Raw genomic sequence first — 17,208 nt, forward strand, 5'->3', positions numbered from 1 at the left:
CGTCTACAGCTTCAGCAGCAGTTGCAAGGAAGTCAAGTTTTATTTTCGCGACTTTATAGGTACTGCACACATTTTTGCATATCCAATATAATAATCCATATCATGGTTAATGAATAATAACAAATAATTAATTTAACATTTTTAAATCATCGCATTAAACGTATGTATAATTAAATTATAATTTTATGATAAATGGTTAATAGCCAACTGTAATGTACAGAAGTTATTGCTGAAAGCCAGCCGGCGTCTCACTTTTATATAAATCCTCACAAACATAATGGTGGTCATGATTTATTATTCAAAAATGTACCTCCAAGGCTTGAGCTTACGCTTCCGATAAGGTATTAAACGGAATATTGAATAATGGTATTTTTGCCTTTAAAAGCTGCTGTACATCGTACAAATAGCACGGTTGATGGAAGGCAGTGAACCAAAGGAAATCGCAGGCATTTTTATCTCGCCCACATTGCACTGTTACCCTTTGCCGTACACGTATGTATTATAGTGCAGTGGCTATTCGCCTCAATGAGCAGCCAGTGAATCGAGCCAGCCGCCAGAACCCACCGTGGTTTAGAATAGTTTCAGTTAAATATTGCCTGCTACCTACTACCTCACTTTATAAATTGTCCAAAGATGGAAATAGCAGCTTTGCATTCAATTCAATATACTACTGGGTATTGATTCCATTTTGAATTAATCATGTGTCAATAATGAACCTTACATCGGTTTCTGTGTTACAGTTGATAACAGATTCTGCAAAATATTAACGTTATATACTACTAGCGGTCCGCCCCGGCTTCGCCCGTGGTACATATTTCGCAATAAAAGGTAGCCTATGTCCTTTCTCGGGTATCAAAATATCTCCATACCAAATTTCATGCAAATTGATTCAGTAGTTTAAGCGTGATTGAGTAACAGACAGACAGACAGAGTTACTTTCGCATTTATAATAATATTAAGTATGGATAATGGATATACTCATTGTAAATGAAACACATAAATACATAGTACATAATACAACATTTATTTCATAGTATAATCACAAAATTCAGTCAACATTTGCTCTCTTTAGCGTCTTTAAATATATTTCTCGACTGCATAGCAGCAATGGCAAGATTTCGTTCTTGTTTTTCTTCATTCAATTGCAATTGTAAGTTTTTGACATCCAATCTTAAAGTTTTTATTTCATTCTGTAATCTCATAACAATAGTCCACAAACTCGGGGAGCCGTGATTGGATGTGGAGTGAATGGGCAATGACGGCGATCTTACTAAAGCTTCTATCGACACTGGGGACTCGTCGTCGCATTCTGAAAACAAAATTGCATAAGAAAATAAACTGCCGCATATTCAGCGTAATTGGAGCATAATACGTCGTATACTACCCACCTTTTTGTATGTAAGGCGGTTACTCTAAAACCCTTTTTGTGAGCGCGCTTAAAATATTACAAGTAAATTAAATATTACGAGTAAAAAGCATGAATAAAAAATTAGTCAATTTCAATAAAATTTATTGATACTTAAACGAGTAGGTAACCTACAATAATAATTTGTTATAAAAATAAATATGAATAACATTATGTAACACACAGTATCGTTATATTTTTCTGAATCGAAATAACAATTAATCACATTATGTACTAGGTTTACATCAAGGTGGTAGTTTACTTATTAAAACAAGTTATAATATATATATTTAGTTCTCTAGGATACAATAATGAATGACAATGTTATAAAATGTTAAACGCAAAACACATTGTTCACAACACCTAATAACAATAATTCTAACTACGCTAAATAGGTTTCTAATTCTTTGATATTAATTGCTTCATATTCTTTTCAAATAATACTGTTTCAAATTAGATTACATTTATGAATAGGCTCAGATTACAAAATAAAGTACAGATGGAGCATGACAACCGCCCGTCGCCCTTGTCAAAGAAAATACGAAATCAAAAACAAATACGTCGCTGCACCAGTGCTATAGCGCATAAAGTGTCATGCAATACGTCAAAAAGGGTTTGCAATTTTAGTAAAAAAATGCCGTCTTGTGATAATAAAACGCTGTAAAATTTGTTCCCGAAAACAAAAAAAAAAGGTAAAACATCGTTTCACAGGTTTTCTTTAGATTATTTGGCTGATTTATTTCTTTAATACGAATAATAATTTTACAGATATGAAGGAATACAAAACTTCAACGTATGTTGCCAGTATTTTGAAAATGAATTTGCCATTTTTATTGGTAAAACGGTAAAATGGTTAAAAGATCTTCAGAGTAATGCTGTTGGATTTTTCGATCGTGGATGTGATTATTTGTATAGTACACTAAAGGTTCATGATAATTATTAGATTATTTTAATAAGCATAATACATTATTTTGTTACTTTTATAAAGCTTAAAAACGTCATAGTCGTTTTCGCTAGCGATTTAATTTATGTGAACTCCATGATGGATAAAATATGATGAAAATAAAATGTCCCGTATTCTCGACTAAAAACTACCGCTATTCGTATTCATATAATATGAAAAATAAAAAATAATATAATTATTATAGTTAATATTGAAACTTTTTTTATGTAATTTATTTAATAAAAAATTGAATACAATTATTTTGTCCATATATAACTTTAGTAGGCAGGTACTTTATGTAATAAAAGAATTTAAATAAAAATTAAAACTTGACTTCTCATTTATGTACCTATATAGCCTACGTCACTACCGCCACTAACATAATAATTCAGATCATTGCAATGAAACCTCACAACTCAAAATCGGTTTATACTGCAGGGCGTGTCAAAGAAATATTATACATACATCCGTAAACTCGAAAAACATAACCCTCTTTTTTCCGTAGTCGGGGAAAAATTTGGGAAATTTTTCAATATCTGGCAACATTACACGCACACAGAAGCACCGTGTACATACAGTGCAGCGGCGAAATGACAGCACACATAGCTTTTTTGAAAATGACGATAATTTTTTCGGTTTAGTTCGGCAACGCTCCATCTGTCTTTTATTTTGTAATCTAAGTGAATAGGAATATTTATTAAAATGACACTTTATTGACTAGACAACAGTAACTTTCTAGTCGAACCGCGTATTTTATATTGCGTTATTTACACTTAAAATGGTACATGGCACAAAAAGCCTAATATGGTGTGTAGTCTTTTTGTTTATGACACGATGAGCGAGAGATAAACATTAAAAGATTACACACATTTCATAATATTAAAATTGGATCGATGGAAACGGGACGAGCGAAAGCGGTAACGAAAAACGAACAAAACTGCGTAGCGCCCCCGGATAATGTAGCCGTGTTCGTATCTCCCTACCTATTCATTTATATAGCGACGAGAGCAAACTTCTAATAACATTTTCCTGTAAATCATTTTTCGTGAAACGAGTTTCATCAATAACATGCATATGTTTCATGTAGCCCGGATAAAATAATTAGTAAATGTTTAATATATATCTACGACATATTGTATGAGAATAAAGTGCAGCAAATCACGCTATTTGTATTTCTTGAGACAGTTTGTTTTGTTCGGTTCAACCACATTTTGAACAAAGTTTACCGAAGCAAGTTATGAATGATTCTCAGCAATGTGGAATGTACACATTGATCAACGTTGGAAACACAAAATTGTGGAGTACGCTTTTTCCCGTACAATATTGTGCATTCGGAGTTCGGACGCTAAGTAAAATTTGAACAACTTATATCTCATAAGACAAATATTCCCTTATAAACAACATGCCGCAATGCAAGTCTCCACCAGGGTGAACCTTCAGTTCACCCCCGCGTCCGCGTTAAAATGTAAAAGCCCTTCTGGCTAACATTGAGAAACACCATACAAAAAAAAAAAAAAAAAAAATGCAAGTCTCTATAAATTAGAAGCGATACGCTTGTCATTATATGTATTTTTTTATACCTAAAGCGCGAAATCTTATTCGTTTACATACATTAAATTGACTGAATTACAATTTTAAATCATTTTTTTACTTTCACGTCATTAGAGCGAGCCGTGTTGCGGTGAAAACTTTAGTCATTAATAACGATCCGGGTTCCATTACATACATAAAAAGCAAAAATGTTTATATAAATTTGCATCTCGCAACAACAAATCATATTTAGAATCAATAAATAACTATTTCAAGCCCAATATGAACACAAAGACGCTAGAGACGCAGCTGTTATCCTGTATAGATTTATGATACAGTTACGACGTCATTAAAACATATATGGGGAGAGCGATGAAAAACCGCCTCTACATAATATATCATATTAACTTTGTGTGTGTATTTGAAAGTATAAAATAGTCCTTTGTGTGAGGCTTTAAAATATTTCACGATACTAATAACATAATGCAATATTCTCACAACGTTAAATACTTATAAAGTTTCAAATTTTGTTTTGTTTCGGCACTTGAAAATACAAGCTAAATATGGGTACAATAGAAAAGCGAATTTTAGGTGCGACGAGCCACGACGTGTTTTAAACTACGGATTTTAGTTTGTACAGCCGGCCTATTTCTGTGAAAGCTCTAAAACAACAAACAAATTAAAACAGCCGGCAAGAACTGTTATAACTTTTATTTACTTGTTTACTTTTATTTATTAAGGAACATCAAACAGTTTTTTTTTTTGTGCAATAACAGTTTATATAATAACGTAGTATCAAGTATGTCTATCTAAGTTAAGAATAATGTTTATGAAATATTATATTAAATATAAAAGTAAGCAGGAACCAAACATCTTTAAGGCTTTTATTGAAGTAGTATATTATTAGTAAAAACTGCACGTTATAGTTTTGTTTCGACTAATATCAGATGTGGGCTGTGGGTTAGGTCAATAGCCTCAATTGCGGAGTTTCGTGGTTGCAGTGCGCTCTCTTACTGTTCAATATTAAACGAATGCATGCGACGCGACGAGTACTGATTATACAACGTGCATCTAAAACAGAACACTTAACTCGCCCGTCTATATTAGCGCCGTCAACCCTATTACTACCGGTTGGTTGCTTTCGCCCGGATTTCCGCAGCAATTTTTAAGAATGCGCCTTACTTTGTTATGAATAATGTGCGAAGGAAAAGAAGTAAGAACTTTTAGGTTTTATATTTTGGATCTAATGTTTTGAGTTAATTTATTAAGCTACATATATGGTTAAAAATGTATCCTTTAAATTTATAAGACAACGCTAAGTAAATTTGCTATAACTGAACAGTTAGTACGCGGCCACCGCGCGCGTCGTCTAACTGCAGCCTAATTACCTACGGTGCATTGAAGCAATAGGGTTGTAACTTCCTTGATATTTTTAGTTTATTGGGTCTGCAATGATCAATAATTCGAATTGAACAGTGTTGTTTACAAATAAATGTAAAATGTATACAACTATTTTGCGATAGTGTAATATTATAAGTCACCCCGGCGACAGGGCTCACAACTGAAAGTACGTACTGCGACGTCTGCTTAGGAGTCTCATCGAGATGCTCGTTTGTGTGAGTCGTTACGAACGTTAGTAGCCAGTTTCCATACTGTGTGCCTAGTGCGAGTTTTCATCGAGTACGAAACGTTGCTATCGCGTTTGCGTCACAGCCGAATTAGTATGGGAAATCGAACAGCGCCCCTAGCGGACGTATGGGGAAGCTTTGATTCCCCATACAAATTTCGCTGTGACGCAGACGCGAATTTACGTTTCGTACTCGATGAAAACTCGCACTAGGCACACTGTTCAATATTTATACTGTGTCGATTGAGACTACGTACTATCTAACTTAGAGCATTTGAAATACCCTTATGTCATGTAACAGTTAAAATTGAAAGTGGCTAAAAAGCACTTTAATGACACGTTGTAACTAAATTTACAGTAATCAAAATAGGGACAGAATACAACGCCTGTATATTATAGATGCATATCTGTGAGATTATAGACACAAAAACTGATATATCAGCGATCGCTTATAGTCGAAGAGGGACGCGTGTCTAAACGCATTTATTTGATTTAACAAATAAAAAAAAATATCTTTTGGCATATTTTTTGGAAATTAAGAATGTTGTGCACATTAAGTTGTTTATTATACATTAATCGCTTTGTCAAGTTATAACGTCTAGGTAGAAGAGGTGGCCTTTCGGTTAACAATTTTCTGTCGACTGTACCACGTAAATTTCAGTGTAAAATATATTTTCAATAGTAATTATTATAAAAAATAAATCATACATATAAGCCGATACTATAGGTATATTATATTTTCATATCTAGTTCCAATATACATGCAATCGAATAATAAAATTTTCTGAATACATATAAATACATCCATTAAGTCTTCAGATATCGGAATTATACAATACATGTACAATGTACATTTGATTGAACAAATTAACACGTTAAATATATTTATACATACATATAACTATGCGTAATATAATATATTTGCATTGCATATTTGAAAACAGAATATAATAATAATGCACCATATTCTCCTCTTAATAAATTACAACTATTTATAATGCACACATGCACTACACAACACTAGTTTGACAAAAATCTATGTTCACATAGATAACATACCTTCAATATACATAGGAATTTCGTATAATGGCACTCGAAAGAAACATGCACGTCAAACACACCCCATGAAACGAAATACACAATGAGCGATGAAGTGAGATGCTGTTAGTGAACGAGATGAAATAAAAAGCGGAGCACCACGATTGGTCAACCACGCACGCTTGGCTCGCGGGAGGGCGAAGTTAGCGACGGGAGCGGAAAGCCGAGTCTCGGGATCACGTGAGCGAGCACACGGCGGGTCACTGTCAGTCGAAGTGGTGCGACTTGGTGAGCTGCTTGACGAAGGAGCCGCAGCACCACGTGGAGGAGCGGGTGGAGCGCGCGGGCGGGGAGGGGGGCGCGGGCGGGGAGGGGGGCGCGGGCGCGGGGGGGTGCCGGAGCGGGGCCAGGCTGGGGTGCGAGCCGCTGCGGCGCTCGCCCGCCCGCAGCCTGTGCCCGCGCTCCTGCGCGCAGTCCCGCAGGTTCGGGTTGGAGCGGTTGAGGTGGAACTTGCGCTCGGCCAGCAGGCGCCGCGTCTCCGGCGGCCGGTACAGATACGTGTCCGCCGCGGACGAGCTCTTGTTGCGCTTCACCTTCGACGGTTTACTGCAGCCGGCGTATTCCGGCGTTACGCTCCTCGCGCCGACGGCCGATTTAGTATAGTTATGCGGTTTGTTAGTGGCGTGTGCGTGATATTGTACTTTACCGAGAGAAAAGTGGCCGCAGTCCACTGCAGGTGCGATATAAAGGCAGCCGCATGTAACAAAATAGAAAGATTGAGACCACGGAGACGACGATCAAAGCCATAGATAGCGTTAAGATATCTTGTCTTCGTATTATTAGATACCATCAAATAAGTAAAATTAACGTTAAAATAGCAATAAATAGTGACTTGTTAGTTTTGGCATGGCGTTATTATTACTAAAATAAATACATACGATGAAAAGAATATTATATCGTGATGTAAAATATATTCATATAATTTATTACGCCTTTAAAAGGCTCTGTTCATTAATTTCAATACCCTTTTGAAATAAAATTAAATAAATAAATAGCCTCGATAGTAAAAATTAAAAATAATACTGCACCTCACGTAACTACGATGACTAGCTACTTTGTACCAAAAACTTAGTGACTAAACATGTTTAAGTATCATGTTTCGACTTTGTTGATATACAGATCTACGCAGATCTACTCGCCAATTAATTTGGAACCAACTTTATAAAAATAGAATATATAAAGCATGTCATGCAACTGCATTACCTCTAAGTTAGTAGTAGCTAAATATATTGATATCATTATAACAACATACAATAAATATTAGTATTGAGTATTAAAGGTTACGAAAGTGAATCGTTAGTTATACACTATGCTAAGGACGATGTACAAATTGCAAGCAAGAACCAGTTACTAGGTAAGATAGGAGTTAGAAACGGATCTTTTATTCTAATAACCAACTGATTATACGGTTTCTTGATTTTGCGTGTCGCCTCCTTGTTGACTCGAATAACTCCAGAGGTATATTGGGTACTGCATAATAATAATTAAAGCTATGTTAGTACTAGACTACACGCTTAAATTATAAGGTTATTAAGGCATTTTAAAGGTCAAACGTGAATGTTATATGCAAACATAATAAAGAGAATTTTAATATGTTTCACTGATATAACGTTAACAAGTTTGAATATTGCGTGATTACTGATAATCGTTCACCGTTCAAAATGAAAAACTTATCGAAGTTATCTCTAAACATGAGATAGGTTATCAGGCTAAAATTGACTGTACGCAGAATCAGACATTTTTTTTTCATCGTTAACATTAGTTCTATACCTAACTCAGCCACCAATGTGAGAATGGATCTGCAGTAAAGATACCTTACCGGAACTGACAGCGTTCCTGCACCGTGCCGAAGTGCAATACGCTTCGATGACTTTTAGGATAAGCGCGTCTTCTTCATACGAGTTGGACTTCCTCTGGTGCGGAGCGTACGGGTGCGTGGGGCCGATGTTCTCGTCCGAGCCCACCGAGAACGACTGCGGCCGCAGCGGGGGCGCCGGCCGCAGGCACGTTACACTCCATCCTTCAAAAACATCCCATATTAGTACTTGACTATAATACGTATAATTGTATTGCAAATAACACACAGTATAAGACCCTTATACTATAGTTAAACTTGTCATTAGTTTATTGCAAAAGAGCAACTCACTAGATGGGTGATCGTTATCGACCATACTGATGCTAATATTTGACTACATGTCACTTATATTAATATATAATTATTCATAAGATTCTATACATAGGATGAGTGTCAGTCCTCATTAAAGGATACGATTTTGTTGAAAAATGCATTATTTTTCATATTAAGTGAGAAATGTTCAAGCTGGAACCTAGTACCTATACAAAATATAATTGAGAGGGTAAGTTATATACCCGAATTAGGAACAATTCAAATAAAATCAAGCTAGGTACGCATTGTGTCTGAGAAATTGATTATAGTAAGAATTTATGTGGATTTGGTTAGAAAAGAGTATCTACATCTCGAAAAGCACTTTGCTTAGATATTTTTGGGGATTAAAGGCTAAAAAGTTTCGTCCGAGACAGTTGGCATTTTAATGCTATGGAATGAAAGGAAAGGGTTCTCTTATCTCTTTTTATTATTTATGTTTGCCAATTATCAATCATCAATGATCCCACAGTACACTCATCACATTCAATTTCAAGTTTATATAAAATAAATTGTGACAGTTCAATATATAGATAAAACTTTTAATGTCTTTGAGTGTCCCTAAAAAGACTTATACATCTACATTGACGTACAATTAATCTTCGTAGATTGGTATTCAACTTATTTATGATTCGTAAACCAAGTATGGCGATTGTATAAATGTTTAAGAGCAACAATGAAACGACTAATGTCGTATGTTATATTTAAATAGGAATACCTTTCTTTGTAAATTAAATTATAAAATATGGGAGGTCGACGATAGTCCCTTTTATTTCTGTGACTAAATAATAAAACGAATGGTTACGAACGTGTATAAAAAACTTGTCAATCTCCCAAAATTCTATAATTATATTTTTAAAGTCTATGTTAATATTTAGATTTTAAAATAACTCAACCATGATGACATAGGAATAGTTCCAAAATAGTGTTTGTTTTTGCATACCAACAGTTACAAATGAGTCATAAAAAAAGTCCCAGACACAATAAAACGTACGCGAAGTTTATTCGAATCCATCATTCTAATAATGTATAGAGAGCAAATCGTCGGTCACGCCGCTGACCAAACATATGGCGGATACCTTGAAGTGTCGTCTGAGTTACTATAAATAGGCGAAACTCAAATGTTAAACTAGTCCCAACTATAATCACAACAATTACCTTTACTGCTATAACTTGAGCCAGTTGTGTCGATGAAATCGACAGAGGAGAACTTCTTTCCAATGGGCACTTTATTTGATTTAGCAGGTGACTGATCAAGCGAATCGCAGGAATTTAAAAGCCAGCGCGCCGATTGATTTTTTTGTTTACTCTTCTGCGTTTGCTGCGTGTGTTGCGTGTAGCTTTGATGATTGTTAAATGAATGTGATCTTTTATGGTTCGTAAGACCGGACGATAACTCATTACTGCTGTCGCTCAAGGCCATCTGAAAACAAATATTGCTTACATACGTGGATACTAACAAACGAATATTGAAAGCAGAGATTTAATCTTACGCTAAAATTAAGCATATTACAGTACAAACAGAACGAGTTGAGTACAATAATTATTTCAAACACATTTTCGTATAGTAGCGTTATATTACTGTTTACGAACTGCTAAAAGAAAATATGACGTTTATTTTCAACCACGTAAAAATCCGCTAACATATCGGTCGTACTCTAGTCAATTATTTGAAAGATCACAGAAAACACGTGTTTTAAGCCTATTCATGCATAGCTCTTTTCTTAGTTAGTATATTATGATCTATTGGCAATGACGTTTTCCAGTTAGTAAGATGAATAAACACAGGCAAGGATGATCGAGTAAAGCACTGGGGTAACAAATGATATTATTAATAAAATAATCTAATGGTTACAAAACTTCATAACAATTATGTTCAAACAAATGGTACACAAAACAGTAGTTCTTTACAAATAAAATGATCCTTGCCTGAGTCGGTGACCACAGTAATGGGTAATTTGGCTTTCATCCACCAGTGAGCGTACAAATCGGAACGATACACCATAAATCCTGTGTCTGCTACAGTCAAATCTTTCTTTTTCAATAAGTCTTCGCTACGCGATCTTGCCTTGTACATCCTGTTGTCACTATTTCTGTTTTCTTTCAATATATTGTCACGATTACGAATAAGGTCTTTTCGTGAGGGTCTTTTTTCATAATTTTCTCCTGGATTTTCTCTGTATATTCGCATGTGGTAGTGTAAACTGGGCTTTGTTCTTTCAGTTATGTTAAGAGTACTCCATTGGCATGGAAAGGGTTGTCTAACATTTTTGGGAACCTCCAAATGAGTACTCGGCTTTCGATATATACGCGGAGGGACTTCCGGCTTTAATTTTATTTCTGGTACATATTTTTCTATGTTACGTCTAATAGAAGTGCGCTTTATGTTTGGTGACGACAGAGGTGGGCTTGCGACAAATGTAGACACAACTACCGTTTTAGATAAATCTTTTACATCCAAACTATTTTCCGATGTAACACTTGTAACACAGGATGTTCTGGCAGTAGATCCAAACGGTGAAGTACACCGGCATTGATCTTCAAACGTAGCCGCCTCAATGTCAGATATGGACAATTTTTGATTATCAATAGCTTCTTGCGAAAAGTCTTTATGATCAGAATGTTTTTCTTGGCAGTCTGAATCATTACCTGTATTACCTGAACTTGAATACTCATGCAAGTTTAACTCAGGTGACGCTAAATTGCAACTTCCTGCAACTCCAGAGTCGGAAGATCGTGGACTAGGACAAAGGGATCTATTACAGCATTCACATTTCTTCAAATTTTTTCGGCTATCAGACTGCGAACTCATCCTCTGTAAATGGGATTCGTTGCTTTTCTTTTCTGCTTCCACCATTGATCTCGATATTGATCGTCTAATTTTCTTGTCTGAATTAAGTGAATGTTTACGAAAAGGAACGTCAGCGTTTAAACTAACATTAATAATTTTTAGATCCTCATCTTTATTTCTAAACATAACTGGCGGATCAAGTATAACCGTCTCGACATTAAAGTCGCGGCTAGATTTAGGTGAAGGAGGTGGCTCTAAAACTTTTAAAAGGTCAGCCATTATTGTATCGTATTCAAGTTGTCCTGTGTATGTATCCTCTTCAGTGGATTTCCATAGTTTTGGTAAGGTGTCAGTTCTAGAACTAAGATTGGGAAAACTACGTCGCGTCGTCAGAAAATCTGAATCGTCTCTGCCCAAAGTGTCGATTTGAATATTTTGATCCATATTCACCAAGTCTTCACACGCCATGTAGTTTCTAGCTTCAAAACTAGAATTCTCAGCACTATCGGAATGTTGAACAATGGGTTGTATATTTAATTTATTACTTCGAGATGATCTCTGCAACCTCGGTTTACCAACGTCGTTATCTATACTACTATTTGAGTTGAAAATTTCTTTGGTACAGTCTCCTTTTATACTCAATTGCGGTAAGTCAAACTGCATGTCAGTAGAGTCATCAAAATACTTAACGTAACCGAAGTTACTACCCCAACTACTGCAGGATGACGATATCGTCCTCGGTCCAATACTGTCGATGGCATTTTGTCGTAATATTTTAGAGGAACTATTGGCGTCAGCATCTGTACTGCTAGAACTTGTACAGGTTTCTGTAACCTCTGTCTCATGATCACTATCATCAGAATTTCTATCACTATCAGAGCATTCCGTCTCAGACACGACTGTACCATCATTTTCAATTTTTAATTTTATATGATTTCTATGTCTTCTTTTAACCGGCAATCCCGACAACTCGAAAGCTTTAGCCCAGGTTCTCTCATGTAAAAGTTTTCGCAACATTTGCCTAGTAATTACTTTTTTTCTTACAAGTCTAGCAAAGTATTTTGTAAGTGAATAATATGGTGACGCAGATGGATAACTAGGGGGCGGCAAGGTCACGTGGTAAAGACTGCGACGACTAGTGTTGATGCTAGACAATGCCCCCTCTGAAGGAGAGCGGGCCAGCTACGTAAAAACCATAAAAATAATTGATCTTATTGTAGTTTACACAAGAATAATACCATACTATTATTATAAATTATCATAAATTATGAATTACAAATAATACTGAAAATACTTACATGTGGTAGGGATTGAGGCTGGTTTGGTTCATGAGTAGGGCTGTTTATATTGGAGTGTTTTTGCAACAGGCTAACCCAGTTATCAGACTCAGCTTTTGTTTGACATACAGCAACTATTGTGTCAATCATTGGTCCACTTATTTCAAATGCATTCTTTCTGATATCAGTATCATCTAGCTTACACACTGTAATACCAGTCAACGGAAGACATCCCTATAAATATAAATAAATAAATATTTGAGGACAATTTTCACACACAGCACGATCTGATCCCATACTAAGCTTTCGCTTGTGTTGCTTGGAAACCAGATGGCTGATAAACATACATATATATAATTTTAAATATATACTTATATAGATAATTAACACCCAGACACAGAGCAAACATCTATGTTCATCACACAAATATTTGCCCCGGGTGGGAATCGAACCCACAACCTCTGGCTTGGAAAACAGGGCCACTACCAACCAAGCCAACCGGTCAGTCAAATGACTATGACAAGCAAATAAATAAAATAAAATAATGTTTATTTAAATTAGGATAAAAAAAATGTGTAATATAACATACTATGAAATTATAGACAGAATAAATCTTACCTCATATACAAATGCAGAAACTCTCTTACTAACAGACAGCAACAGTAAAGCAGAAGGAAATAGAACAAGATATCTATCCTGATGTGATGGTCCGACTGCTACACTTCCCATATGCAGTACATCTCCCAATGAGGCCAACTCACCGCCAGGCCATCCTCGCACCTCACCAGTCACTACTTGTAACTCTAATTCTTTTTGTCTTCTTAAAGCTGCACATCCACTCTGTAAACAATCAAATCTCATAAATCAAATGGTCACTCAATAATATAATAATGTATTATTTCTTGTTTGTTTATATAATTAGATAATAAATATGTCAATTTATTCTCTATTGAAATTTATTATATGTTTAAGACGGCATAATTATTTTGATACTCACAGCAATATCCTTATAAACAACAGAAGCTCGATGAGTGTCACCTCTATCGGGATGTGCTTCATGCACATGCCTTGCAAGTTCTTGTAACATCGCTGGGTATTTCCCCAGCCGTCGAAAAGGTTTTGAGAGACCAGCGGTCAATACAAGCACACCAGGACACACTGCTCCAGCATTTTCCATCCAAGTATTCAAATCTTCTCTGAAAATTTATTTAGAATAACTTATTGTTCTCTGGCTTAAAGTTGTGAAAAACATTTGAAAAAAATATAGTTATAGTGTTTTATAAACTTTCAAATGTTAATATGAAGGTACTGTCTTAACTAATACCTAAACTGTTATAGTATTTAAATAATACACAATGCTGACAAATATTATAATGGTCTCTTCAAGTGAACTTACTTATATTTATCAAGAATACACACAGCCTTTGGATGACCTGCACAGTATGTTTGATGAACAGCTTTTATTTTAGGTGCCCAATGTAGAAACAGCCCTCCAACTCTTTGATCTGGTCCTGTTTTGGTGGCACATTCTTCTAACAGTGCGAGGAACTGTTCATGTATTTGGAGAACTTCAGTTATGTTTCCAGTCAGTTGCTTAAACTCATCTTTTGTCAACCTAAAAAATAATGGAAGTTGTTCAAGGTTATGTAATATTTTTTTTGTTGTTGAAATTGTTGTACATGTGGGTCGATCAACTTTTATTGGTCCGACGTGTACGGATCATGTCCCTGAAGGATAATTAATAAACATGAAATCATAAAGAGTTAAATTCGTTTTAATTATATTCCTTTTAATATTTTCTAGCATTATTGCGAACAATATTTTACTTGTTTTATTAATTTGTGCGTTGTTTCATGGTTGTCGAGGGACTAAATGCAATTTTCCAGTACTATCACATTTGTCCCCATGCCACAATGCATTAACAAACTTCGCATCACGAACACATACTATCACGACCATAAATACCAAATACACTCCTTGTTTCAGTACATAATTATTGACATCCAAACATACAAACCATTTTTTTTTATTGGATATAATACGATTTTCAGGCATTTTACTTTTGTCCCCATAAATCACCTACATGACACAGGTCTCACAGACAACCGTAATTTAGTTATGATACCAAAACACATATGGCGCGGTAGATTCCTAAACAACAAGCTAAACACAATAATTAACTGTCGGGCTCAAACGCCACTTTGATTTGTATAAAATCACGGCAACAGTCGTCCGAGCGTTGTTGGTGAGTGTGGGGTGGCTTTTTTGTCAGTCCGTCAGACAACTGTGATTAAAACGTAAGTACTTGATGCATTGTTATCAATTATACTACACGAGATGCGCTTTCGTCTATATTTTAGTGTGAGCTGAGATTAATATATAAAATAACAATAGTATTTGCTTGGCGGCTCAAAATTTAAAAAATGTCCCGCGGACAACCAGTCACTTGGTCAACCAAAGTGGTTGTACCATGGACAATTTGGTTGTCCCTAGGACAATAATTATATAAAACTTATACTTTAACAGTTAAATAGTTCATGTTTTGTTTATTACTCGGCTGTTTCGGGAACACATTTTTATTACGCGATTTTATGTCTAGTTTAATTGTAATTTTAACATTTCAAAAATCAAGACGCTACTACTACAACTAAGATGTCCCCATATGAAAATCACATTATACTTCATTCATTCAGTTTTATCGAGAATCAGTTCATTTTAATTAAGTAAAATCAATAATACGATACGTAACAACCTCGCCTTAATAGTTTTTTTGTAAAAAATATCACTATTTCCGCTTTACTGAAACTTTTTTATATATGAAACATTATTTGGTTGTTCAAAAGACATCATTCGTTTCAATTTTAATAAAAATATTTCGTATTTTGGGTGTAAATAGAACAAATATCAAAATATTATTTATTATTTAATATTAGAAGAATTTGTTTTAATTCTTAAGGGAATTTAACATTTAAAAAAGTACTATTGTGTAAGTTGTCCAAAGGACATTATTTCCCGTGAATAGATCGGTTCGTGAAGTTAAATCCACAAATGTATTTAATCAACATCACTGCTGCTTATATAATCTTAATCTACGAAGAATTATCTTCTAAATGAAATAGTAAAATGCTGAAAATTAAGTAAAAAAAAAAAATACGAGAAAATTATGATCGGGACCTTTAAAAATTGATTGACCCATGTAGTAAAGATACTTTATCTTAATACAAAACAAACTTTCTAATACCCCAGACAATAAGTATTGCAAACAATTCAAATAAACAAATATATTATTGATGTACCCTAATGAATTAGTTTTATAGTCCCAACTACTTACATATCACTTTTTTCCAGGGGCTGAAGGAAGTTTCTGACAAGACCTTGCATTTCAGCAACATGAGCTTTCTCCGAGTCAATTATATCCTTGAGAACAACATTTCGAAAAGCTTGAATTTCAGAAGCTGCTCGTATGGGTGATGTAGTCAGTGAACCGGATGGATCTACATTTAATTTTATTGATTAATTCTACATTCAATGACACAAAATTAGATCGTAGCATATATCAACATTACTCTATCTTATCTGACCAATAATATTAATTAAGCAAATTTTTATAAATTAACATAAATGGCCAAACAAAAATGCTAAAAGTGAAAATAAAATATGTACCTTTGTGTTCCGTCACATAGTTGCTAGGAAACCATCCTGTAGTTTCCCCTAGCGTGCCTTCCCACCATCCTCCTTCTTCTTTTTGGGTGACAGTAATAATGTCACCCTTTTTAAAGCATAACTCATCATTATTTTTACCCTTGAATGAATATATTGCTTTAACTAAGCAATTTTCAGAAGACATTTTGTTTTAGGCGAAATACCATGTTTCCTGAAAATAAATGTGACATTCAACGCAATGAAAACGAGAATACGATGCGTACCTAAGATGTTTTACAACGCCTACATTCTTGAAACATAGCATTTTTCTTTGTCAATGTTATTTTTACTTTAGAATAGGTACTAATTCATTTAAAAAGAAGGACGAATATAAAATAAAAATAAAATAAAAAGGTACGCCTGTACGTGATATATATTCCTTCTATTAGGAAAGCTGTAGAAGGTTTTAAATATAAACGCAGTGTACAGGAAGTTGCAGTACCATAATAAGTTACAAGTATTCACAAATAAACACACTAATTTAAAGAAATATAACAGATTTCGGTTTTCACAAGAAATATACTCGATTATTTTTGCGTACATTAAGGTATTTAATTATATCCGCTTCACTCACGGACTTCTAAAAATAAATATCACAGTACAACTGACAAAATAATCTACAATACCTCTACAATCTACAATACAGATTCTGACGCATAAAAATGTCGTCT

General features: G+C 34.8%; 1 protein-coding gene across 4 annotated transcripts; it reads right to left on the reverse strand.

Moving 5' to 3' along the window:
* Positions 1-1,001: 1,001 nt before the first annotated feature.
* Positions 1,002-17,173, reverse strand: LOC123705834 (rho guanine nucleotide exchange factor 6). Of its 4 annotated transcripts, none has more exons than XM_045654872.1 (11): positions 17,079-17,173; positions 16,499-16,709; positions 16,167-16,329; positions 14,232-14,450; positions 13,833-14,031; positions 13,454-13,675; positions 12,857-13,069; positions 9,926-10,190; positions 8,423-8,623; positions 6,565-7,273; positions 1,194-1,309 (listed from the first exon to the last, which is right to left on the reverse strand). In XM_045654872.1, the coding sequence occupies exons 2-10, from the start codon at positions 16,680-16,682 to the stop codon at positions 6,810-6,812; spliced, it is 2,130 nt and encodes a 709-aa protein (XP_045510828.1). In that variant the 5' UTR covers positions 16,683-16,709; positions 17,079-17,173; the 3' UTR covers positions 1,194-1,309; positions 6,565-6,809. The 4 variants fall into 4 exon arrangements, with proteins under 4 accessions (XP_045510830.1, XP_045510828.1, XP_045510829.1 ...); XM_045654873.1 differs by having other exon boundaries at positions 16,980-17,093; XM_045654874.1 differs by lacking the exon at positions 6,565-7,273 and having other exon boundaries at positions 1,002-1,309.
* Positions 17,174-17,208: the final 35 nt, after the last annotated feature.

Source organism: Colias croceus, chromosome 3 (assembly GCF_905220415.1).
Source record: "Colias croceus chromosome 3, ilColCroc2.1".
Lineage (NCBI taxonomy): Eukaryota > Metazoa > Arthropoda > Insecta > Lepidoptera > Pieridae > Colias > Colias croceus.

Bases quoted from the DNA above. Each gene is read 5' to 3' on its own strand.
- LOC123705834 (XM_045654872.1), bottom strand. From the start codon at position 16,682: ATGTCTTCTGAAAATTGCTTAGTTAAAGCAATATATTCATTCAAGGGT. The intron at 16,330-16,498 runs GTACATATTTTA...AATTAAATGTAG, and splicing joins CTATGTGACGGAACACAAAG to ATCCATCCGGTTCACTGACT. The intron at 10,191-12,856 runs GTAAGTATTTTC...ATTTGTTTTCAG, and splicing joins AGCCTCAATCCCTACCACAT to ATGGCCTTGAGCGACAGCAG.